This window comes from Erinaceus europaeus, chromosome 16 (genome assembly GCF_950295315.1).
Source record: "Erinaceus europaeus chromosome 16, mEriEur2.1, whole genome shotgun sequence".
NCBI classification, from domain to species: domain Eukaryota; kingdom Metazoa; phylum Chordata; class Mammalia; order Eulipotyphla; family Erinaceidae; genus Erinaceus; species Erinaceus europaeus.
The window spans coordinates 11,689,152-11,714,506 of NC_080177.1; the positions used below are offsets into that span (position 1 = coordinate 11,689,152).

Genomic DNA, 25,355 nt, shown 5'->3' on the forward strand with positions numbered 1-25,355 from the left:
GGTACTAAAGTTGTTTCATTTTGGGAGACATGGAAAGCATCAAATCTTGACTAGACAGCCTAACAGTCTAGCTTCTTTTTACTTTCCTGAACTCAAACTTTCATTACAGTCCAATTGCTCCCCCAGCCTCCCCCAAATCCTTCACTATTATCTCCCATAAGTGTTGTCCCTAACAAAATCTGGGGAAAAAAATTGATATCTGACTTTCCTAAGAATCAGATTATCACACTATCCATATAATCTCAGTATTTCAGGGAATACTTTTTCTGCTGGGGAAAAAAAAAAATCTGGTTTTAAAGTAAACAAAAAAGTAAAAGAAAAGTCAAGGATTTTCTTGTTGTAAAAGGTTTCCTAATGCCCAGAAGTTCAGAATTAAAAGTATGTTGCAGAATAATGATGGTTTACAGTTTCAGTGTTAACAGTTTTATACCTGCAAAATTTACCAAATAAATTTTCCTAAAATCTGAAATATCTTCTAATTAAAGAAGTACAGTTCCATCTTGAGGTGAATAAAGTTCAATACAGAAGTAAAACAAAACAACTAGACTTACATTCTCAGGTAAATTTTTGGCTATGGCACTGTGTGGCATGGGTTCAATGCAAAGCAGGTGGATAATTTCTCTCATTGTGACCTCTTCTTTGGTCACATTTCCCACTCCAGGTACATAACGCTCTCCTATACAAACAATGAAAGGAAAAAGTAAAACAATTAATTGCTTTCTATTCAAATCTCTTTCCTCCAGGAATACTTATACACAGAATTTTGCAGTTAAGTCTGAGAAAGGAATAAAAAATTATTTGGGGGTCCAGGTGGTGGTATATTTGGTTAAACACACACATTACAGCGCACAAAGACTCAGGTTCAAGCCCCTAGTCCCCACCTGCAGGGGAAAGCTTCACAAGTGGTGAAGCAGGGTTGCAGGTGTGTCTCTGTCTCTTTCCCTTTCTATCTCCCCCTCCTCTCTCAATTTCTCTCTGTATCTATTCAATGATAAATAAAACTATTTAAAAAAATTATTTGGGCATGTTTTTCATGAACAGTAAAGCTCTGTTTGCTGGAAGAGGAAGAAAATTCAACTGAAGAGCACAGTTCTTAATATGCTTAAACACAAACATACACAAAGTATTCATAAACATATTCACACATTATAAACAAGGCTCCTCAATTAATTTAGTTTCCTTTTCTTCCCCCCCCCCTTCTTCCTTTTCCTCTTCTTTTTTATTTACTACTTTATTTTTTTGCCAACAAAGTCATCACTGGAGCTTAGTGCCTGCATGCACTGCTCCCACTATCCATTTATTTTTCTTTCTTTTTGATAGAAACCAAAATTGACAGGGAACAAGGACGTAGAGAGGGTGAAAGAGAGACACCTGCAGCACTGCTTCACCACTCATCTAGCTTACCCACTGCAGGTAGGATAAGGTGGGAACTTGAACCCAGACCCTATGAACAGTAATATGTTCTACTGAGCGTACCATGGCCTGGTTCCCCTATTTCAGGATTTCTACTACAGAAAATAAAGTAAATGGCATTGAATGAACTGTGGTCATCACTGAATAATAATTTTTCTTTCAAGATATTCCTCAGGGTCCAGGGAGAGAGTCAGTAACAGACTATAGGACCTGCATACTTGAGATCCCAGGTTAAAGCTCCAGCACCCTATATACCAGAACTGAGCACTGCTCTGGCTTCTTTCATAAAAATACATTTTTTTCAATCAGATGTTTTTTTCAAAAATACATTTTTAAAAAGAGATCTCTACTAGTTACTGAAGAAAAAATAAAATGAAAACTGAGAAATAAAATACCTTAATGTATTTTTTAGCAGCTATAAAAATAGCTCTGGAGTCAGGCAGTAGCACAGTGGGTTAAGCACAGGTGGCATAAAGCACAAGGACCGGCGTAAGGATCCTGGTTCTAGCCTCTGGTTCCCCACAGGCGGTGAAGCAGGTCTGCAGGTGTCTATCTTTCTCTCCCTGTCTTCCTCTCCTCTCTCTGTATTTCTCTCTGCCCTATCCAATGACAAAATCAATAACAACAACAATAATAACTACAACAATAAAACAAGAAGGGCAAAAAAAGGGAATAAATAAATATTTTTAAAAATAGCTCAACTGGTAGAGCGCTGGACTTGCACATCTGAAGTTCCTGGTCCAATCCCTGGCACAGGACATATCAGAGTGTTGCTCTGGCTTATATTTCTTTCACTGTCTCATGTGAAAGTCTCACTCTCTCATATATGTAATCAATAACACAAATTTTTAAAAGTTTAGTGTCTTGGGTCAGTGAAACAGCTCATGTGGATGTGTGCTGCTGTATCATGTATACAACCCGGGTTGGAGTCTGGCTCTAATCACACTGAAGGTAGCTTCAGTGTGGTCTTTTTCACACTCTCACTGCCTCTCTGTCTTTATGTAAAAATAAAAAATAAAATAAATTTCAATTTAAAAGAAAAGTAAAATGTCTTTCCAGCAGCAAAAGAATGAACAGAATGAGTAGTGCGGGGCCAGGTGGTGGTGCATCCCATTCAACATACACATTACAATGCACAAGGATCTGGGTTCAAGCCCCTGGCCTCCACCTGTAGAGGGAAAGCTTCACAAGTGGTAAAGCAGGGCTGCAGGTGTTTCTCTGTCTCTCTCTCTTGCTCTATTTCCCCTTCCCTCACAATTTCTTTCTGTCTCTATTCAAAATAAACAGATTAAAAACTAAAAAAAAAAAAAAAAAAAAAAAAGCATAGCCACAGGTCCTTTGGAATATAACTAAACTATGCCTACTAGCTATCTACAAAATGGAGGACCCCCCCCCAACACTTCATCTGCACTATTCCAGCCTTTAGGTTCATGACTGGTCAACAATTTGTTTGGCTTTGTATGTTAACTCTCTTTTCAGCCACCAGGTTCCAGATACTAGCATGGTGCCAACCAGACTTCCCTAGACAGACAACCCCACCAATGTGTCCCGGAGCTCCACTTCCCCAGAGCCCCACCCTACTAGGGAAAGAGAGAGAGACAGGCTGGGAGTATGGATCAACCTGTCAATTCCCATGTTCAGTGGGGAAGCAATTACAGAAGCCAGACCTTCCACCTTCTGCATCCCACAATGACCTTGGGTCCATACTCCCAGAGGGTTAAAGAATAGGAAAGCTATCAAGGGAGGGGAGGGGATACGGAATTCTGGTGGTGGGAACTGTGTGGAGTTGTGCCTCTCTTATCCTATGGTTTTGTCAATGCTTCCTTTTTATTAAAAAAAAAAAAAAAAAAAAAAAAAAGAATGAGCAGTGCACAGGACTCATGTATCTGACACCCCAGGCTTAATTCACGGCACTACATATACAGGTCCAATGTCTTTCTCTCAAAACAAGGAAAGCAAATCTTTATTAAAAACTTTCTCCCTATGAAAATATTTTAATGACACTTAAAAAAACCTCTCTTACAGACTCTTTAGATAACAGGCAGCAGTGTTCATCAGATGATTAGCATTGCTGAAATAATAACATGATAAGGTTTTTATTTTTCAACTTAATATAAGCTCCAGAAGGGTGCAGGGCTGCTGTCTAGGAGGTGGCACAGCAGATAAAGTATTGGACTCTTAAATCTGTGGTTCAGAGTTTGATCCCTGGAATTTCATGTGATCAAATCTTAAAAGTTTCAGATGAGTATAAAAAATAGCTAAGTAATGGGAACTTTGCAGATGTCAGCAGCTTCTAATTCTCATTGCCTCAAGAAGGTTTGCAGGATCTGGACTATATCACTATTGATTTTAATGGAGTAATGTATTTTTAAAGTATATTATTTATTCTTCATGAGAGAGAAAGAGAAAGACAGAACAAGAAAGAATGACTGGAGTACTGCTCAAAGCTTAGATGATCGGGGTTGGGGAGACAGTACAATGCTCTGCAAAAGACTCATGCCTGAGGTTCCAAGTTCCCAGGTTCAATCCCCAGCCCTACCATAAGCCAAAGGTGAGCAGTGCTTTGGTCTTTATATATCTCTCTTTAATTAGAAGGGGAAAATGTGTGTGTGTGTGTGTGTGTGTGTGTGTGTGTGTGTGTGTGTGTGTGTGTGTATTTGAATTTTAAAAAGTTTAGATGATGGTATGGGGAATTGAAACTGTGACCTCTAGGACCTCAGTATGAATGAGTAGTGCACCATGCTCTCCTCTAGGTGATTCTCAGTACTATAACTTGTGAATGAAGTCCTATGATAGCATAAGAAGGTTATTACAAAAAGAGTAAAGAAACAGAAATAAATTGATAAAGAGATCTGAAGACATCTTTTTTTAAAATCTTTATATATTTGATAGAGACAGCCAGAAATTGAGAGGAAGGGGGAGATAGAGAGAGGAAACAGAGAGACACCTGCAGCACTGCTTCACCACTTGTGAAGCTTTCCCCTTGCAGGTGGGGACGGAGGGCTGGAACCCAACCCAGGTCCTTGCGCCCTATAACGTGCACTCAACCAGGTATGCCACCACCCGGCCCCTATCTGAAGACTTCTATGGTTAAGTCAAAGAATGACTGTTATAATATGCAAGGGCCCAGGTTTAAGCCCCTGTCCCCATCTGCAGAGGAAAAGCTTTGCGAGTTGTGAAGCAATGCCCCAAGTGTCTCTCGGTCACTTTCCCCCTCTATCTCCCCTGACCCTCTTATTTCTGGCTGTCTCTATGCACTAAATAAAGATAAAAAAAAATGACCATTTTTGTTAATGGAATTCATTTCCAACAGATTCACTCCTCCTTACTGGCTAAAGTAGTTTTGGGATATATATATCATGGAATACTACAGTACAATCAAGAAAGATGATGTGTCCTTTGGGACAAAATGGATAGGACTGGAGATGATTATGCTCAGTGAAATAAGTAAAGAGATGAAAAACTACCAGATGGTTTCACTCTTATGTGAAATCTAGAGATCTGATTCACATGAACTTGCCAAAAAAAGGAGGAGGAGGAGGAGGTGAAGGATAAGGAAAAGAGGAAATAAGCAAACTGTTTCCAATACTTGTGAGAACTATGGTGGTTAGCCCCTTTGAAGGTGGGGATAGAGAACGCTGATGGTGGGTGTGGTGTGGAACTATACACATATATTTTGTAACATACTATTAATAATAAAAAAAATTAATGAAAAGAAATTTAAGTGGTCCGGGACGTGGCACAGTAGATAAAGCATTAGACTCTCAAAAGCATGGGGTCCTGAGTTCAATCCCTGGCAGCACATGCACCAGTGATGTCTGGTACTTTCTCTCTCTCTCTCCTATCTTTCTCATTAATAAATAAGATCTTATAATAAAAAGAAATTTAAAAAAAAAACATGTTTTATCTTACCCACAATATAGATGATGACCTGAAGCATTTCTTCTATTAGTGTATTATATTGTTTAATCAAATCCTGTGGAAGAAGATTTAGTTATATAAAATCCAAAAGATTCTGTAAAACATATATATATATATATATATATATATATATATATATATATGTATCTTCAGGGGTCTAGGAGTGAGCATAATGGTTATGCAAAAAACAAAAAAGATATTCATGCCTAAGGCTTTAAGGTCCCATGTTTTTATATAGCAACATCATAAACCAGAGTTGAGCAATGCTCTGGTAGAAAATTTTTTTTCTGAATTACAGTAATAACACACCTAATCCAGTATTTCCCTTCAGACTACAGCAACAAAGTATTATGAAGAGAATAATTTCTTAATTCCCCAATAAATAAATAAATTTAAAAAAAAGAATAATTTTTCTCTTTTTTTATTTCTGACATCAAATGCAACAAAGTTCATAATACCTGGCATGTAATAAGAACTTAATAATAAACTACCAACAGTAGTATCTGCTTTGGAATTAATTCATACATAAATGTTAATAAGCAATGTATTATACTGCTCACCTGGTCTTTTGTGGATTTAGTCTTATTAAAAGCATCAGCAAGTTCATACCTCTGAAGTATCAGTAATAGGAATTTGTTGGGTTCCATTAAAGATGCACCAATCTGTTAAAGAAATAGAGCATCACAAGTGTCATTTATAAAATGAAGAGACATTTTGTCTTTAATAACTCTATTCTGATGGTTGAAAAATACATAAAATAATATTGCAGAATATAATCTAAGTAGCCTCTTCTGTTTCTATGACATATTTGATTTTAACATTAAAAACATTTTATCTATATATTTGCTTATTGGATAGAAACAGAAATGTGAGGAAATCAGGAGACAGAGAGGAGAGACAAAGACTTGACACCCATACCACTCCTTCATCGACTGTGAAGCTCACCCTTGCAGTTGGGGACCACGGGGCTTGAACCCAGGTCCTTGCACATTGTAGCATGTGCTCTTAACTGGACATGCCACCAACCAGCCCCCAATTTTAACATTTCAAGTAAGTAAAAATAAAATAATTACAATATTTTAACTTAATAGAAGGAATTTAAAAAGACAGATTAATAAAGGTTTCAGAAGTCATTTAAATAAGTACCTGAAGCATGATAATATCTTTATCATACATTTCTTCTCTGCATTTAACATCTTGATAATAAAATACCTATAAAAGACAAGATGCTAAAAGTTATTTAATTCAAAGCAATTCCTAACAGAAATAATTCCTAAAACTTTCTATAGATTAGAAACTCTAAGAACTCGATAGTGGCAAAAAAAAAAAAAAAGAAGAAGAAGAAGTTACTGTGGATCACATTAAGGAATTTGTAAGAGTAAAAATGAAGAAATATAGCATGAAAACACTTTATAGAAAGATGTATTCTCCTAAGGAGTATCTTTACAAGCACTTTTTATTTATTCTACAACATAAGTTAAAATTACAATGTTACCTTCAATTTAAATAGGTTCACAAAACTATAGACAAGTTAAGTAATTTTCAGGAAAAAAATCTTTGCTAATGGGCAGGTTTCTGAAGGTACTACTGGCTTTCATCTAATCATGTCTAAGTTAAAAGAAGTATTTATACTGTCATCTCTGTGCTTACATGAGAGAACAGAAAGCATGTACTCAGCAAAATTCAGGGAATAAGACAAGTTATATAAAAGAAAAAACAATGAGAAAATAAAAACACTCATAAATGTGAATCTCAGGTCTTGACATACCTGGCTAATGAGAGAGAGTCCATTTCTTCGCCACATCTCAGCAACAACCTGGGCAACCAATACCAGACAGCGCAAAGGGTATTCCACTAGGATCTCTACCTTATAGTCCGCCTAAAACAAGAGTGAGGTCAATTTCATTATTTTTCAGAGGGCACACATGTGAGTTATGGTACTATTCTTCAGTTTGTATTTAACGTGTCTGCATGTGTTAAACACAAACTGAAGAGTAGTACTATATGTGTACTTCATATATTTTTGCTTAGTTTTTTCATCTACAAAATGGAAAGTCTTGAATTCAGTAACTCTAAGATCCTGCGATACAGATTTCAATGTACTATATACAGGTATAAAATTTCTAACTGGAGGCAAGGGTAGATAGCATAATGGTTATGCAAAGACACTCTCACGCCTGAGGCTCTGAAGTCCCAGGTTTAATCCCCTGCACTACCAGAAGCAAGAGCTGAGCAGTGCTCTGGTAAAATAAATGAATTAAAATAAAATAAAGTTTCTAACTGGGAAATTATTTTTTAAATACATTTTTAATATTTTTATTTATTTATTATGGGATAGAGGCAAAGACAAACTGAGAAGAGAGGGGAGATAGAAAATGAAAGAGACACCTGCAGCTCAGCTTCACCACTTGTGAAGCCTCCCCCCTTCACAAGTAGGGATCAGGGGCTTGAACTTGGGTCCTTTCGTACTGTAAAGTGTGCACGTAACCAGGTGTGCCACTACTCGACCCCAAGGGAAAGTATTTAGGTGGGTGTTAAATTATTTTCCTCCTGCTAACCAACCAAGGTATTTAAAAATAGGATATAAGAAAATCAACACTTAATACTCAAATTATTGTTTTTTCTCCAACTAATCACCAACGTGTTTAAAAATAGGAGGGGGGGGCAGCTGGTAGTGCAGCAGGTTAAGTGCACATGGTGTGAAGTGCAAGGATTGGCCCAAGGATCCTGGTTTGAGCCCCAGGCAACTCATCTGCAGGGGGGTTGCTTTACAAGCCGTGAAGCAGGTCTGCAGGTTATCTATCTTTCTCGAACCTCTGTCTTTCCCTCCTCTCTCAATTTCTCTCTGTCCTATCCAAATACAACAATAGCAATGGCAACAATAAGAAGAACAAGAAGGGCAACAAAATGGGAAAAATGGCCTCCAGGAGCAGTGGATTCCCGGTGCAGGCACTGAGGCACAGCAATAACCCTGGAGGCAAAAAAAAAAGATAAAAGAAATTCAACACTTAATAAAGTCACTTACAAAAGGCACAAATTCATGCAATCTTGAAACAGCACCCAGCCTGCTTAAACGCACGTGAAGACCTAATAGTTAAATACAAATGAGAAAGGAATTATACATAGTTGAACTGTTTCCTGGTTAACTCATCCAATTTAAAAACATGACTGATTTAAATATATACCCACTAAGAGATACCAGAAATGCAAAATTCTGCTTTCTAATTTTAAAACAATATTACTAAAATATTTCAGACCTATACTATGCAGGATGTGTTTACAGATTTTGTAAAAATGTTGTCTTTAAAGATATAATTATTCTATTCATCCTAAGTACCAAAAGAAAGAAAAACTAATCTAGGCATTTCCTTTATAAGGCTAGAAATGAAATATAAGCACAAGTCAATTATACCGTATACAAAAATTAACTACAAATGGATTAAAGATCTAGCATGGAAGCTAAAACTGCAAATCTCTTTGGAAAACAAAAAAACAACAACACTGGGTCTGGAAACATCTTCTTGGGCACGTCATCAAAAGAAAATGCAGCCAAAGGGTAAATAAATTACACGAACAAAATTTAATGTTTCTATGTAGCAAAGAACATTACCAGTTTCCCTACAGAAAGAGAGAGAAAATACTGCAAAACATTCATGTGATAAGTAGTTAATAATCAGACTACATGAAGAATTTCAAGTACTCAACAACAACAAGAACTAAGTAATGGGCAAAAGACTTGAATGGACATTTTTCAAAGAAGATACACATAGCCTATATGCACATAAAAAGATACTCAAAACCTTTAGTCATGGAAATCAAAACCACAATGAGATAAATGAGACACCACCTCACATTCAGGGTAGCTACTGTTTAAAAAAAAAAAAAGATTCAGAGCAACTGGAACCACTGTGCATGGCCACTGGGAATGTGAAGTGGTACGCCTGCAGGAAAGCCAGTATGACAATTCCTCACAATTTCCAAATAGGATTATCATATGATTCAACAGTTGTACTAGTGGGTACATACTTCAATAAACTAAAAGCAAGAACTTTTAATTAATTTATACATATTCATATTCATGGCATATCACTCACTACCGTCAATACGTAGAAGCAATCCAAACATATATGGTGAGTGTATGAATAAACAATATATATGAATATTACTCTTAGAGAAATTCTGATATATACTACTGTATGAATAAACTCTGAAGACATTAAGTGGAATAAACCTGTTTTAAAAGTTTAGTATATGACTATTCTTTTTTTAAAATTTAATTTAATTTAACTTATTTTATTTATTTTTTTACCAAAACACTGTTCAGTTCTGGCTTATGGTGGTGTGAGTGATTGAACCTGGGATGTTGGAGCCTCAGGTATGAGAGTCTGTTTGCATAACCATTATGGTATCTACCCTCTGCCCAGTATATGACTATTCTTATGTGAAGTATTTAAAGTAGTCAGTCATAGAAATATAAAGTAAATGTTGAGAACTTCAGAGAGAGATAATGGGAAGTTGTGCTGAATGGGTAGTGTCTCAATTTAGAAAGATGAAAAGAAGTTCTGGAGATGGGCAATGGTGAGGGACATACAACAATGTGGATATACTTAATACCACTGAATTATACACTTAAAATGGTTAGAATGGTAAATCATATATATTACACCACAATGAAAAATAAGTAGAGGCTATGTAATGCTATAAATAAATTACTTCAATAAAAATTTTCATATCCTAATTTTAATGATGGAGAGACAGAGATATAGAGATAGAAAGACTGGGGCTAGGTGGTGGTGCACCAGGTTAAGCACACATAGTACTAAGTGCAAGGACCCAGGTTCAAGCCCCCATCCCTACCTGCAGGGGGAAGCTTCATAAGTGGTAGAGCAGGGCTGCAAGTGTCTCTGTCTCTCTCTCTCTCTGTCTCCCCCTTCCTCTCAATTTCTGGCTGTCTCTACCCAATAAATAAAGCCAATAATTTAAAAAATTTAAAAAAAGGAAGGAAGGGAGGAAGGGAGGAAGGGAGGAAGGAAGGAAGGAAGGAAGGAAGGAAGGAAGGAAGGAAGGAAGGAAAGAAAGAAAGGAAGACACACATGAGAACTGCTCATCTCTGACTTATGGTGGTGCTGGGAACTGGATCTGGGATTTTAGAGCCTCAGGCATGAAAGTTGTTTTCATAGCCATTATGCCATCTCCCTAGTCCCTTCATAAATACTCTTTAATAAAGTTATTGATTTTTGTGGGAATGAAATGGAAAATTATTGTAATTTACTTTTTTAATGATGCAACTAAACAGCGACATAAACAAACACACTGGTGAAATCTGACAGAAAAGAGGGTTAGAGAATAGTAAAAAGACTTGGCTATCTGGGGCTGGGTGGTGGCGCACCAGGCTGAGTGCATGTTACAATGCACTAGGACCTGGGTTCCAGCCCCCATTCTCCACCTGCAGGGGGGAAACTTTAGGAGTGGTGAAGCAGTGCTGCAGGTGTCTCTGTCTCTCTCCCTGTCACCCACTCCCCTCTCAATTTCTGGCTGTCTCTATCCAATAAATAAATAAAGATAATTAAAAAAATTAAAAAAAATAAGACTTGGCTATCTTCTGACTAGGTTGGGAGATGAGTTATCAAGTTAATCCTTACAGGCTGTAAATTTTGATTAGTCAACTTAGATAACAAAAAGTCTAGGTAAGAAATATTTTGGCACCACCTCTCTGATAGACAATAGCAGTGAAAGATCGTAACTATAATTTCTAAGTCTGTACACACTGAGCACAGACCTAAAACAGAAATGATTCTACTACTCTGAAAAGTCAAAAAACAAAGCTAATAGGCAAGCAAAATAAAAATATGAAAATAATAAGAAAAAGAAAAAGAAAAACCACTTACCAGCCAGAGTTCTAGATAGTGGCAGATGTATGCTTACGAGATCTTCAGATACTCTGTATGATTTAGTTTCCAAAGTATGACCACACAACTGTATTACTGTCCTGCTACTAGACATGAAACTTGTACTGCACCTCATCACAGCTTTATGGCACTCTTTATAAGCCACTAGTAAGAGTTCTTCCTAAAGAAAAATTAAAATGTAATAATAAATTGACAAGTGACCCACTTTGTCATATAATTCAACAAATATATATGTCATAAGCATAACCACAAAATGATATATACATATATATCATAAACCAGTAAGAAATATAGACACACATAATTAAAGTAAAAAATGTAAGATGTAAAGGTTATAAACTTAGATATATACCTAATAAATGTAATATAAATAAAATTACATACATAATAAATGGTATAAACCTTAGAGGGGGAAATCAGAAAACAATTGGGGAGATATTTGTGAGAACAACCTCACAGTAGGACCTAAAATATGTATATATTTATTATTATTATTATTAGACATGGGAAAAGATAAGGCGGTGCTTTAAATAGGGATATAGAATGAACAGAACAGGGTTGGGGAGATGGCATAAAGGTAATGCAAAAGGACTCTAATGCCTGAGTCTCTAAGTTCCAGGTTTAATTCCACGTACCACCTTGAGCCAGACCTGAGCAGTGCTCTGGTAAAAATAAATAAATAAATAAATAAATAAATAAAACAGAAGTAAAGGAAGCACTCCTATTTATTCATTGGAGGAATAAAAGCTAGTCAAGTCAAAGGAAATTTGATAAAATCAACAATTAAATTGGAAATATGTCATGGCATAAGCATACAAATACTATAAAAAATATCTGAAGTATAATAATATAGTCACCACAGTGTTTCAAGAAGAATCAATGAATATCATTTAAAAAGATAGATTATGGGGCCAGTGGTGGCGCACCTGGTTGAGCATACATGTTACAGTGCACAAAGACCCAGGTTCGAACCCCCGGTCCCATCTGCAGGGGGAAAGCTTTGCAAATGGTGAAACAGGGTTGGAGGTGTCTCTCTGTCTCTCTCCCTCTCTATCTCCACCTTCCTTCTCGATTTCTGGCTGTCTCTATCAAATAAATAAAGATAATTTTTAAAAAGTGTTAAAAATGACAACTCTTCAGCTTCATTACTCGGGTGAGACCTTTCCTTTTATAGTACGCTCTAATTTCATCTCAGGTCGTTCACTTTCTAACAAAGTCCCATAACCTAGATATACACCAGTTTCTGTGAGAGAGAGCATATGTTCACACGTATCCATAAACTACTGCAAAATATATACCTGAAAGCAGAAGTACACTAGAGTTTGCAGTGAGTACCTCCCTAACACTTCCTCTCCACTATTCCAAGCTTTGGGTCCATGATTGCTCAACAATTTGTTTGGCTTCGTATGTTAACTCTCTTTTCAATCACCAGGTTCCAGATGTTACCAGGATGCTGGCCAGGCTTCCCTGGATTGAAGACCCCACCAATGTGTCCTGGAGCTCTGCTTCACCAGAGCCCCACCCTACTAGGGAAAGAGAGAGGCAGACTGGGAGTATGGACCCACCAGTCAACGCCCATGTTCAGCAGGGAAGCAATTACAGAAGCCAGACCTTCTACCTTCTGCAACCCCCAATGACCCTGGGTCCATTCTCCCAGAGAGATAGAGAATGGGAAAGCTATCAGGGGAGGGGGTGGGTTATGGAGATTGGGTGGTGGGAATTGTGTGGAGTTGTACCCCTCCTACCCTATGGTTTTGTTAATTAATCCTTTTCTTAATTAAAAAAAAAGTGTTAAAAAGACAAAAAAAAAAAAGATTGTGAAGGGTCATGCTAGAAGTTAAGGAAACTGACAAGAAAATTATTACAAATTCTATATGTGAGGTCATATGGGTCAACTAAGATGAGGGCAGCCAGGGTAGTGGTGGGTGGTGATAATGAACTCATAGAAATTAAATTTGAATTGTAAGATAATTTAGGAGGACAAAAAATTTGGATGAGTGTGGTAGGGAAAGTAAGTCAAAGGTAACCCTCAGAGACTTTTTTCTTCTTTTTTGTTATTGGATAGAGATAGAAAGAAACTGAGAGGGGACAGGGAGATAGAGAGGGAGAGAGAGAGACAGCTGCAGCTTTACTTCACCACTTACGAAGCTTCACCTCTGCAGGTGGGGACCAGGGACTTGAACCCAGGTCCTTGTGCACTTCTAGTGTGTATGTTTAACCAGATATGCATCACCTGTCCGCAAAACTTTTGTTTTCTCATACTAATTTTATTTTGAAACATAAACTCTCAGGTCAAACAAATTTTCAGAAAATCCCTCTTGGAAGCTTAAAACATAAAATATAACAAAATGTTACATTATAGAAGTTGCAAATCTAATGGTTAGAACACTTAAAAAGGATTTTTACTACTAACACATTAACAGATTCCACTTACATCACAGGCACACCACTCTTGGAACATAAGTAAAATATTCTTCAATTGCATCTGTATAGCAATGGCAGCTTCCCAATCAGGATCTACTTCAATGTGTTGCCCAACCTGTCTTCTGATTTCTTCCATTCCCTGCAAAAAAAAAAAGTAGTAGTTAACTTACATACATACAAGCCAACTTTCTTTCTTTAAAATTGCCAAGATTTACCTATGCTCAGCTTTTTTTTTTAAAATATGTATTTTATTTATTTATTCCCTTTTGTTGCCCTTGTTGTTTTATTGTTGTAGCTATTATTGTTGTTGTTGTTGTTGGATAGGACAGAGAGAAATGGAGAGAGGAGGGGAAGACAGAGAGGAGAGAAAGATAGACACCTGCAGACTTGCTTCACCACCTGTGAAGCGACTCCCCTGCAGGTGGGGAGCCGGGGGTTCGAACCAGGATCCTTTGCCGGTCCTTGTGCTTTGCGCCACCTGCGCTTAACCCGCCGCGCTACCGCCCGACTCCCTCATGCTCAGCTTTTTAACATAACTGTTACAATAAGATCATAACCTATTGGTTCAAACACCAGTTCTATTACTTTGTGACCCTACCATGTAAGTTCTAGGCTTCAGTTTCTTGATAACATATAAAGTAGGACTAATAACATCAACTAACTCATAAGAGTGAATTTGGTCCAAAAGAGTTAATGCAAGGAAAGAGATTATCATAGGATCACATATGAACGATTCGATGAGCATGGATACGAATAGCAGGAGTTAACTAAGGTATACAGAGAGATCTATTAAAACAGAACCAGTAAACCATTATTCAAATCTTACTTTTATTTTGCTACATATATTCTTAAACAAAAAGATGATTTGTTTAAAAAATGAAATGCTGCATTTTTTTAAACAAATAATTTTACTCATGTATAAAGAACTGTCATACCTGCATACAAGTAAGAATCTTCAAAAAAGATCGAAAACCTTCTAGGAACTGCATTCTCAATCTTTCTGTCCATACTGTGGGCTTGCTGATCAGAATATACCTAAAAAAGAAATATTTTACTTCTGACATAGAAGGTAATGTAATGCAAAAAGGGTTGGGCATTCAAGCATGAGATCCCAAGTGTGATCTCTGGCATTGCATGTACCAGAATGGTGCTATGGTTATTTCTTCTTCTTCCTCACTAGCAATTTTTTTAAAGAAATATTTCACTTCCTTATTCTGAGATACTTCTAAGACTCCCAAGACTATAACACCAAATCCTCAGAATTATAGTTTCTAATTTCCTAGGGTAATTAGAAAACTATGGAAAGAGCTAGAATTATTTTGCTTAATGTAGTTTATTTACAGTTTTGCAAAAAATTAGTGCTCTATGAAAAGCAGATTTCAAAGCTAAGCCTGACAGTCTGATTAAGCAAACCTAAATGTAAGCTACGTTGTCACAGCTGGACAATCATAGCTCAGGGCTTCTAGGACTTTTTACACCCTTTGTCCAAAAGGCTAGCTGAGATCACTTTGGGTGAAAGTGCATGTTAAAATGGCAGTGCAGGATGTATGTTGTTTGTGCCAACTTTTTGAGTGTTTGTTAAATTATAGAATGTTTATTGTATATTAAAAGTAATACTTCTGGGGAGTAGGGCGGTAGTGCAGCAGGTTAAGTGCAGGTGGCGCAAAGCACAAGGATCAGTAAGGATCCCGGTTTGAGCCCCCAGTTCCCCACCTGCAGGGGAGTCACTTCACAAGCAGTGAAGCAAGTCTGCAGGTGTCTATCTTTCTCTCCCCGTCTCCCCCTCCTCTCTCCATTTCTCTGTCCTATTTAACGACGACGACGACATCAATAACAACAATAACTAGAACAGTTAAAAAAAAAAAAAGGGCAAAAAAAGGGAATAAATATTAAAAAAGTAATGCTTCTGCCCCAAAAGCAAGCAGTAGGATTTACAGAAAATCAGTGAATATATATGTGTGTGTGTGTTTAGTTTTGATCTAAGAGGATGCAATGCCTTTGTTTTATTTGGAATGGTGAGCTTTTTGTGTCATGGATATGACCCAGATTCAAGCACTGCCTCCACTATACTGAAACAAATTTTGGTGCTGAGCATGTTATAATACACAAAGACCCAGGTTCAAACCCCCAGTCCCCACCTGCAGGGGGAAAGTTTCACAAGTGGTGAAGTAGTGTTACAGAAGTCTCTCTGTCTTTCCCCTATCACTCCCTTCCTTCTCAATTTCTGGCTGTTTCTATCAAATAAATAAAGATCATACCAAAAAACTATAATGAAAAAAGAAACTTAAAGAAAAAGAGGAAGAAATTTTGGTGCTATGTTTATATCTGAAAACATCTTCCTGGAGCAGTGAAGCCCCAGTGATAACTCCCAAAAAGTAATTAAGATGAAGATTCATTAGAGACTCCAAGCAACCTTAGTTCCTATGATGAGTCCTTCTCTCTTCTTAGTACCTACTTTATAACTTTGTGTTAACCTTATGAGAAGATTTTACTTAAAACACTGATTAACATAAGACTGTAAGAGTTCTTTATGCTAGCTGTCATTAAGAGAACTCTATATATATAACCAAAATAACCAGAAGTTTACTTATAAGACAGAACAAATAAGCTCACTGTTTTTAACAGGTAGCCTCACCTTTTGATCTAACTTACTTTAGATCACATATTACTGCATACACTCTTCCCAATTTGTCCTGGCTATAACCCTGGAAGTTGAATTTGTTGTTTCTGTCCAAGTACTCAGGCAAAACTTCTAGCAGAGTTTCAGTAATGACAGAAATAACATTCTGCTCCTCAATAAGATGCCGAGCCTGTAGAATATTTTAAGCATGCTATCTTTAGTATTAAGTCATCATAGTATGGGTGTAGTTTATTTATTCACTTGGTAGCTTATTTCCAATACATGTTTATTGAGAAAACAAGAGCCCTTAATTAAACCATGAGGTAATTTCTAATAAGTTACTTTCTGAAATGAAAAATTTCTTATTTATCAGTAGGTAGCAAGTACCTTTCTGGGCACCCCAATTCCATTGCACAAGTAATTTACATAAATGCTAACCACTGGTATCACACAATGAACAGAGCAGAATGAGCACAGATATAAATGTCAAAAATTTTATTAGTATCTATTCTGGTGTATCCCCTTCCCAATTCAAGTTTTCTTTCTCATCCTTTAGAAAAGAGAAAGCAGGGATAAATGACCAAACTGTACAGAAGAAAGAAGAAAAGAAGAAATGCAAAAAGGAAATAGAGAGCCAGAAGGTGGTTCAGTGGTAGAGGAAACACCTTGCATGGGTGAAGCCCCTGGGTTCAACACCCAGCATTAAAAAAAAAAAAAAAAAAGCAAGAAAGGCAAAACAAGCAATATCATAAATAGCAATACAATGCTGTGATGTATCTTCCTTAGAAAGAAAAAAAAGATGTGATCTCACTCTCTGGCTTTAAAAAAAGAAAGGAAGAAAGGTCTTTCATTCTCCTCTGTGGTTTATGTAACACCACCTCAAGTAAATGCTTTACAGTCAAAACTCTCCTCCTCCTTTGCTTAACCTTAACTACCCCACCTCCCAATAATTAAAGAAGAATAAATATATGCATGTAAGCTTAGGTGTTAAAAAGATGCAGTGCTTAAGTTACTCTCGAAGCTGAGAAAGGATTTCTGGAGTTTACCTGCTGGGATCATGATTTTTGGACAAAGATAGTATCCCCACTCCATAAGTTACCTAGTTCTTGGTTATCACTAACCAATTATTCATATGTACACACTATTGAAGTATTATACAATTCTCCAAAGAGAACAAGCTCAACACTGATGCTGACATAATTTTTATTTGATGAAACACTAAGTAAATTTCTTTAAAAAACTGTAAGGGTGTAAAGAAATATTCGATACAAACCAGAGTAGGAACAGTAAACATTTGGACTGAGAGTGCAGTTATAGAGATACTCCTGTCATGATCATCACTGATATATTCTTTCTGCAGCTGTTTATAATACTGGAAGACATAAAAAGCAGAGGCTCAATCTTAAAACATTATTGACAACTTTTAAAAACTCAATTATCAAACTTGTTGCAAATTTGTTCTTATGTATAAGATAACAAGTATTTCAGTGTCTATTTATTGAGGGGAGATTGGTCAATTCTCTCTGTCCTATCCAACAATGATGACAACAACAATAATAACTACAACAATAAAAAAAAAACAAGGGCAACAAAAGGGAATAAATAAATAAAATATTTAAAAAAAAAATTAAAATGATCTTTAAAAAATGGGCTGGAGAGATAGTTCAGCTGGTCGCTTACCAGACTTACATGCCAGAGGGCCCAGGGGTTCCAGGTCCAATACCCAGGACCACCATAACCAGAGCTGAACAGTTCTTTGGTCTCTCTCATTAAAAATAAATAGGAAGAGGAAGGAAGGATGGAAAACAGGGAAGGAGTGTGGGAGGGAGGGAGGAAAAAGATCAAATGGATGAAGTTATCCAATCTAGAAAAGCCAGAAGTGAAAACTTAAAAAACAAAGGCTGGGGAGACTGCAAAAGACTTTCATGCCTGAGGCTCCAAGCTCTGGCGTTCAAACCCTAATGCTACCATAAGCCAGAGCTGAGCAGTGCTCTGGTGTTTGCGTCTTTCTCTCTATATCTCTCTCATTAAAATAAAACCATAAGAGAAGTACAAAAGCTAACACACAAAACTGTGGAAATAGCCTTTCTCCAAACAGAACCTGGAGCAATCTTTAGCAGATTTTACCCCCGTGTGATTAGGTAGGTACTATATTGAAGTATTTAACAGCTTTTATAACTCAGAACATCAACTAGATCCAATTTAGCCTTCAACAAAGCAGATGTAGCTCCTCAGTAACTTCTCATTCATAAGGATATGTGCCATCTGAAAACCAACTTTGACATAATGGAGAGCAAAAATGATACCTCTTGTCAGGTATCAAGTATCCTTAGGTGTAAGCACTGTTAGATCCTTATCTGAGTATTTAATTTTATCCACTAGCATTTCTATAGAGTTGAAGAGGTAGCCATGGTGTATAAATAAGTATCTAAGTATGGAGATTAAATTTTGTAAAAAAAAAAAAATGTTAGGAGCGGGTGGTGGTGCAACCAATAAAGTGCACACATTACCATGTGCAAAAATCAAGGTCAAAGACCCTGGTACCTCGGGTTGGTGGTGGCACACATCAACAGAAATTGAGTAAGAAGATCTGAAAGGGAAACTAAAAGCAGGACCTGACCAAATTGTAAGTAGGGCACCAAAGTAAAAACCCTGTGCTGAGAGGAAGACATGCAGCTTCCTGGGCCAGTGGGGGGTGGGAGTGGGTGGGAGGGATGGGTCACATTCTTTTGGTGGTGGGAATGGTGTTTATGTACACTCCTAGTAAAATGTAGTCATATAAATCACTAGTTAATTAATACGAGAGGGGGAAAATTAATTGTATGTCTCGAAGTTTTTCAAAACACAAACTGAATCCTTTTAATATATAGACTGTGTAATTGATATGAAGACTCTCTCAAAAGCCTAGACCAAGTAGATCAGAAGCAACCAATAGCACAGCTATATACAAGATACTGGGTACTGTACAGCAAACCCTAACAAAAGGACTTTTCAAAGTTAACCCAATTACCAAATAATGTGATGATAACATTAACTATCCTTTGTCTTTTTGAACCCTAAGACAGCAGGAACCTCACATCTCCACTATAGAGCCTCTACTTCCCACAGTCCTGGAACCCCTTGGATAGGGCCCACTTTCCCGTATGCCTCTCCCAATCCATATCAAATAATATTGCATCTGCCGATCACAACCTAATCAACACAACGATTGCCACCTCAACATGCTTCACTTCAGACTGTGTCCAGAGACTTCACGTGTGGAATGACAACCCTTCAGCTTCATTACTCGGGTGAGACCTTTCCTTTCAGAGTATACTCTAATTCCATCTCAGGTGGTTCACTTTCTAACAAAGTCCCAAAACCTAGATATACACCAGTTTCTGTGAGAGCGAGCATATGTTCACACGTATCCGTAAACTACTGCAAAAAATATACCTGAAAGCAGAAGTACACTAGAGCTTACAGTGAGTAACCCCCTAACACTTCCTCTCCACTATTCCAAGCTTTGGGTCCATGATTGCTCAACAATTTGTTTGGCTTCGTATGTTAACTCTTTTTTCAGTCACCAGGTTCCAGATGTCATCAGGATGCCGGCCAGGCTTCCCTGGACTGAAGACCCCACCAATGTGTCCTGGAGCTCTGCTTCCCCAGAGCCCCACCCTACTAGGGAAAGAGAGAGGCAGACTGGGAGTATGGACCCACCAGTCAACGCCCATGTTCAGCGGGGAAGCGATTACAGAAGCCAGACCTTCTACCTTTTACAACCCACAATGACCCTGGGTCCATGCTCCCAGAGGGATAGAGAATGGGAAAGCTATCAGGGGTGGGGGTGGGATATAGAGTTTGGGTGGTGGGAATTGTGTGGAGTTGTACCCCTCCTACCCTATGGTTTTGTTAATTAATCCTTTCTTAAAAAAAAAAAAAAGAATAGGAAAGCTATCAGGAATGGGATGGGATATGGAGTTTTGGTGGTGGGAATCATGTGGAGTTATATACCCCTCTTATCCTATGGTTTTTGTCAGTGTTTCCTTTTTGTAAATAAAAATTTTTAAAAATTAAAAAAAAAAAAAAAAAGGTTAAGCGCACATAGTGTGAAGGTAGTACCAGACGCAAGGATCTTGGTTTGAGCCTCAGGTTCCCCTCCTGCAAGAGGGTTGCTTCACAAACAATGAAGCAGGTCTACAGTTGTTTATCTTTCTCTCCCCCTCCTCTCTCATTTCTCTCTGTCCTATACGAGAAAAAAAAAAAAAAGACCCTGGTACCCACCTACAGAGAGAAGCTTCCTAAGTGGTGAAACAGTACTGCAGCTCTCTTGCTCTCTCTCTTCCATTTCCCCCACTTCTTTCTCAACTGATCTTTATCTCTATCAACAAAGAAAGAAAAGAAAAGAAATGGGGGGGGGGAGAGACCAGAAGCACTGGATTCATCATGCAGGCACTTCTTCTTCTAGCGTTTGCCCATGCAGGCACTAAGCCCTAGTGACAACCCTGGTGGCAATAAACAAGGAGGAGGACAGAAAGAGAAGAAGGAGAGCCATTTTGCATCACATATAAAGTCTAACACTCTACCTATACAGGGTTTTACAAGAACAGCAGAGTTGGCATCATGAACTGTCATTACCTTTTAAGACACTAAAATGTCGCACTGACCTTAAACAGTCTACCAAAGTCCAGGTAGTGCAGGTATCTTAACCCAGAGTATCATTTTCCTATTACAATCACTGTTTTGCTATCTGCTTTGAATTTCATCCTAGGTCCTAACTCTGCTCTGGCTAACTTTTACAGAGTACCCAGTGGGAAGCAATGGCTTTGGATACCTCTGTATAAAAGCATAGTATAGAAGATTCAAAGTCCCTGTTCTACATAACCATGCACTCTGACTTGACAGACAATATACATAGCATTACCAGGGGTATATATAATGAGTTTATAAAACGACATGAAAATGTTTTGTCTTTATGTTTTAGTCTTAACCAGATAAATATAACTCTTGCTTATCTAATTCCTGACTGTCTTTACCATGTATCTTTTCCTTCTATACCTATGCTATACCTTTCAGTTAGTCACTCGCTTGTGCTATGATTTTACTTATAAATGCATGTGTGAATGTGATGAGGCTTTATTGAACTACTTAAGCAAAATGTAGTTCATTTTCTACATATCTCCTCTCCTGACCACTGCTTCTATACTACCACCAGTGAAACATCTGTGAACTTTTGACAAATAAATTATAAAATTTTTGACTCATAATATCCCTTGTTTCTGCTTTTCAGATATAAAAAGTTTCTATTTATTGACATCTACTTATAAAAAGCATTATTACCTTCACAAATTCCATAGCAAAGAATTTTTTGTATTCCATCTCCATAAAAAAACTGCTGAAGATCAATTCATGAAGAATCTTACGGGCACCTATAGATAATTCGGGAGGAAAGTAATAAGAGTATCACCAGAGGGAGAAGAAAAATATATCCAGCTATAGCAGCAGATTGTAAAAAATATTTCAAATTCCAAGAGATCTTAGGGACTCAAACACGGAACATGTATCACATTAATATTTTAATAGCTAGAACTTAAAAAAAAAAAACAAACATGTATTGCTTTTCCCTCTTTCTGATTCCCTTCTACCACTTGACCTTACTTCATTCTACCTCTCCCAACTTTCTCCATTCTTTTTCTATTTCATTCAAAACAGCCCCTACTCTAGTTATTTTCCATTTTTTTAACCTTTCTCACTTTTTTTTAAAACTGCCACCAGGGTTATCACTGAGGCTCAGTGCCTGCCCTGCATTTTGAATCTACTGCTCTTTCTCTCTCTCTCCCTTCCTTCCTTCCTTTTCTGTTTTATTGGACAGAGCAGGGAGAAACTGAGAGAGGAGGGGGAGGGAGAGAGGGAGAAAGACAGACATCTTCAGACTTGTTCCATCGTTCTCCCCTGCGGGGAGGGGCTGTCAAACACACGTCCTTGTGCCTAGTAACATGTGCGTGTAACCAGTGTGCCACTGCCCAGCCTCCCCTTTTACTCACTTTTTTCTCTTTTTCTTCTTCAGATATTTGTAATGAAAATTAACATAGTTTTAATAAGAGCTACACATGAATATATATACAATCTTTGTCGCTGGCCCCAACCAATTAAAAAAGCACTGTCATTAGAAAAGCAGTATCAGGGTTGGGGTAGATAGCATAATGGCTATGCAAAGAAACTCTCCCGCCTGAGGCTCCAAAGTCCCAGGCTCTACTCTCAATTCCTGCACCACCATAAGCCAGAGCTAAGCAGTTCTGGTATTAAAAAAAATTTTTTTTAAAGCAATATACCTGGGATTTAATACAGGATACATATTTATCAGTGAACCTTAATAATCTGAAGACCACTGATTTAATAAACAGAAGAGGTGGTAGCTCTACATATTGGTCATAATCTCCCTTTACTTCACGGCCAGCACCATAAGCAGAGATCTATTACCTTTATAAAGTTTTGCATCCCAAAGCATTAGCCTGCTTATGAGGCAGGGGTTCTCAGAGGCAGGATCTTCTCTAAGGCAAGCTTGGCAAAATATCTGTCTAAAGTCACCTATAACAGAAGAAAACACATTATTTTTACTTTCATAGCATTTTTCCAGAAAATGTTCTTCTATGGTAACATGTGAAAAAAATAATATTAATCCTTCTAAAACAAAGAAGAGTTTTATCAGCATCAAAGAATCAAGAGCCAATAAAATATTAACTATGGCATCTGAAATAGAGTCACAAAAATTAATCCAAATGTATAAACTAAAAAAGAAAACAAACTTGTTTCATACTCAATTTTTTAAAACGTTTTATAATTAAAAACTCATATTTCATGATAAGTAAAAAAAATAGGTTATATGCTTACTTGAATAGCTCATCATTTTGTTCAGCCAGGAACCAAGACGCAAAGCAAATTTCTGATGAGCCATAACCTCAGAGTGTAATACTTCTACATGAAGTGGATGCTGAGAGACATTTTCTGAATGGCTCTACAAATGAATAAAACATTTAAAGGAAAAATAACTCACTTAATTTTTTTCTGTTTTAACTAGGTAATCAATGAAATCAGTAACAGTTGCAATCCTAAATTACCATGTTTAAATCATTTCAACAATGTTAAGTGTTCAATTTGGGTTCTTTTAATACATATTCCTCTTTGAAAAAAAAAATCTCTACATGAACCTGAACTGGGGTTGGTGTATTGCACCAAAGTAAAAGACTCTGGGGTGGGGGGTGGGGGGGGAGACTACAGGTCCAAAAAGAATGACAGAGCAGCTAGTGGGGGTTGTATTGTTATGTGGAAAACTGAGAAATGTTATGCATGTACAAACTATTGTATTTACTGTCGAATGTAAAACATTAATCCCCCAATAAAGAAATTAAAAAAAAAATCTCTACACTAGTCCTCAATTCAGAAATTTACCTTTATATCTTCCTTTGCTTCCTGACAAGCAGCAAAAACTCCTGCTTTAACAGCCCGGCGACCCTAATTACAAACAAACAGGAGAACTAAGAAGTAGAATGACAATCTCAAACAATAAACAACACAGAAGTCAGAGACCTACTAAAGAAATTTTGACTAGGGTGGGGGATATAGCATAATGGTTATGCAAAGAGACTCTCATGCTTGAGGCTCTAAAGTTCCAGGTTCAATCCCCACACCACCATAAACCAGTGCTGAGTAATTCTCTGGTCAAAAAAAAAAAAAAAAAGGATTTTAACTAGTCATTTGTTGGATGCCTAAATGCTACAAGACGGGAAATACATAGACGATAAAAATGTTTTGAATACTTTTACAAAGCTTCAGTATTTCAGTACTACTAGAAGAGAGTCAACTGATAGCTTATCTACATTAGTTCCAAAATACAGTTAGGGTCCACTACTAGGTTAAAATATGGTCAAGATATGAACTCCTCAATCCCTAGAATATCTACACTTCTTTCTTTATCTTTTAGTTTAAAATATATTTGTATATATTTACAGAGATTCTCTTTGCATTACATATTCATATGTTTATATATATTTGAGAGATAATATTGTTTCATCATTTTATGCAGCTGTGTCCTAACTTAGGACCATGCACTTATAGGACATGTGATCTACCACTGAGCCACTTCCTCAGTTCCTCAGCTGTTATTCACTTGGAATTTACTTTTGTATTTGGTGAAATATAGTGGTTCAGTTTCACTCTTCTGCATGTTTCAACCCATTTTTTCCAACACCATTTGCTTAAGAGACTCTGCTTTTCCCATTTCATAGTCTGGGCACCTTTGTCAAAGATTAGATGTCCATAGGTTTGGGGGCTTACTTCTGGGCTCTCAATTCTGTTGCACTGATCAGTTAGAAATTAGATAATTTCTAATGTCCAATTGTTTCTTGTAATATATTATACTCCACTCTGCAGCAAAATTAGCTTAATATTCCCTCAATATACCTGAGGAGCCTTTTTTTTTAAAAAGATTTTATTTATATATTCCCTTTTGTTGTCCTTGTTTTTTATTATTGTAGTTATTATTGTTGTTACTGATGTCATCGTTGTTGGATAGGACAGAGAGAAATGGAGAGAGGAGAAGACAGGGGGAAAGATAGACACCTGCAGACCTGCTTCATCGCTTGTGAAGCAACTACCCTGCAGATGGGGAGCAGGGGAGGGGCTGGAACCGGGATCCTTATGCCGGTCCTTGAGCTTTGTGCCACCAGCACTTAACCCGCAGCACTGCCACCCAACTCCCAGAACCTTTAACTTTTTCTTCTTCTTTTTTTTTTTTTGTCACTCTGGCTTATGGTATCTAGGAAGAAAACTGGTACCTTGAAGACTCAGTCATGGCGGTTTTATTTGTATAGCCATTATGCTATCTCTCCTACTGCTAGGAGCACATTTTGCTTTGAATGTACATTAAAAAAAACTGAAATTTTTATCAACACTAACCTAAAAGCCAGAAGTCAGAAGGAATCAACTTTCGACAACTGATGCATACTTTTTTCACTCATTCAATTACAAAAAAAAAAAAACTAAAGTTGACAATCTTGATTTTTTATATTTATTTATTTGCCCTTTTG

At 37.2% G+C, this 25,355-nt stretch overlaps 1 protein-coding gene across 3 annotated transcripts in view; it reads right to left on the reverse strand.

Annotated features, from left to right (window-relative positions):
* Positions 1–25,355, reverse strand: part of UBR1 (ubiquitin protein ligase E3 component n-recognin 1) — a 127,803-nt gene that overhangs the window by 67,249 nt on the left and 35,199 nt on the right. For all 3 annotated transcript variants that reach the window (XM_060174488.1, XM_060174487.1, XM_060174489.1), the window contains 15 exons: positions 23,719–23,781; positions 23,161–23,284; positions 22,750–22,857; positions 21,610–21,698; positions 17,561–17,659; positions 16,320–16,477; positions 14,603–14,702; positions 13,678–13,806; positions 11,223–11,403; positions 8,360–8,421; positions 7,103–7,213; positions 6,481–6,546; positions 5,895–5,996; positions 5,326–5,389; positions 552–676 (listed from right to left, as the gene is read on the reverse strand). In XM_060174488.1, the coding sequence (XP_060030471.1) occupies positions 552–676; positions 5,326–5,389; positions 5,895–5,996; positions 6,481–6,546; positions 7,103–7,213; positions 8,360–8,421; positions 11,223–11,403; positions 13,678–13,806; positions 14,603–14,702; positions 16,320–16,477; positions 17,561–17,659; positions 21,610–21,698; positions 22,750–22,857; positions 23,161–23,284; positions 23,719–23,781 (1,581 nt within the window). The remainder of the gene's footprint in view (positions 1–551; positions 677–5,325; positions 5,390–5,894; positions 5,997–6,480; positions 6,547–7,102; positions 7,214–8,359; positions 8,422–11,222; positions 11,404–13,677; positions 13,807–14,602; positions 14,703–16,319; positions 16,478–17,560; positions 17,660–21,609; positions 21,699–22,749; positions 22,858–23,160; positions 23,285–23,718; positions 23,782–25,355) is intronic.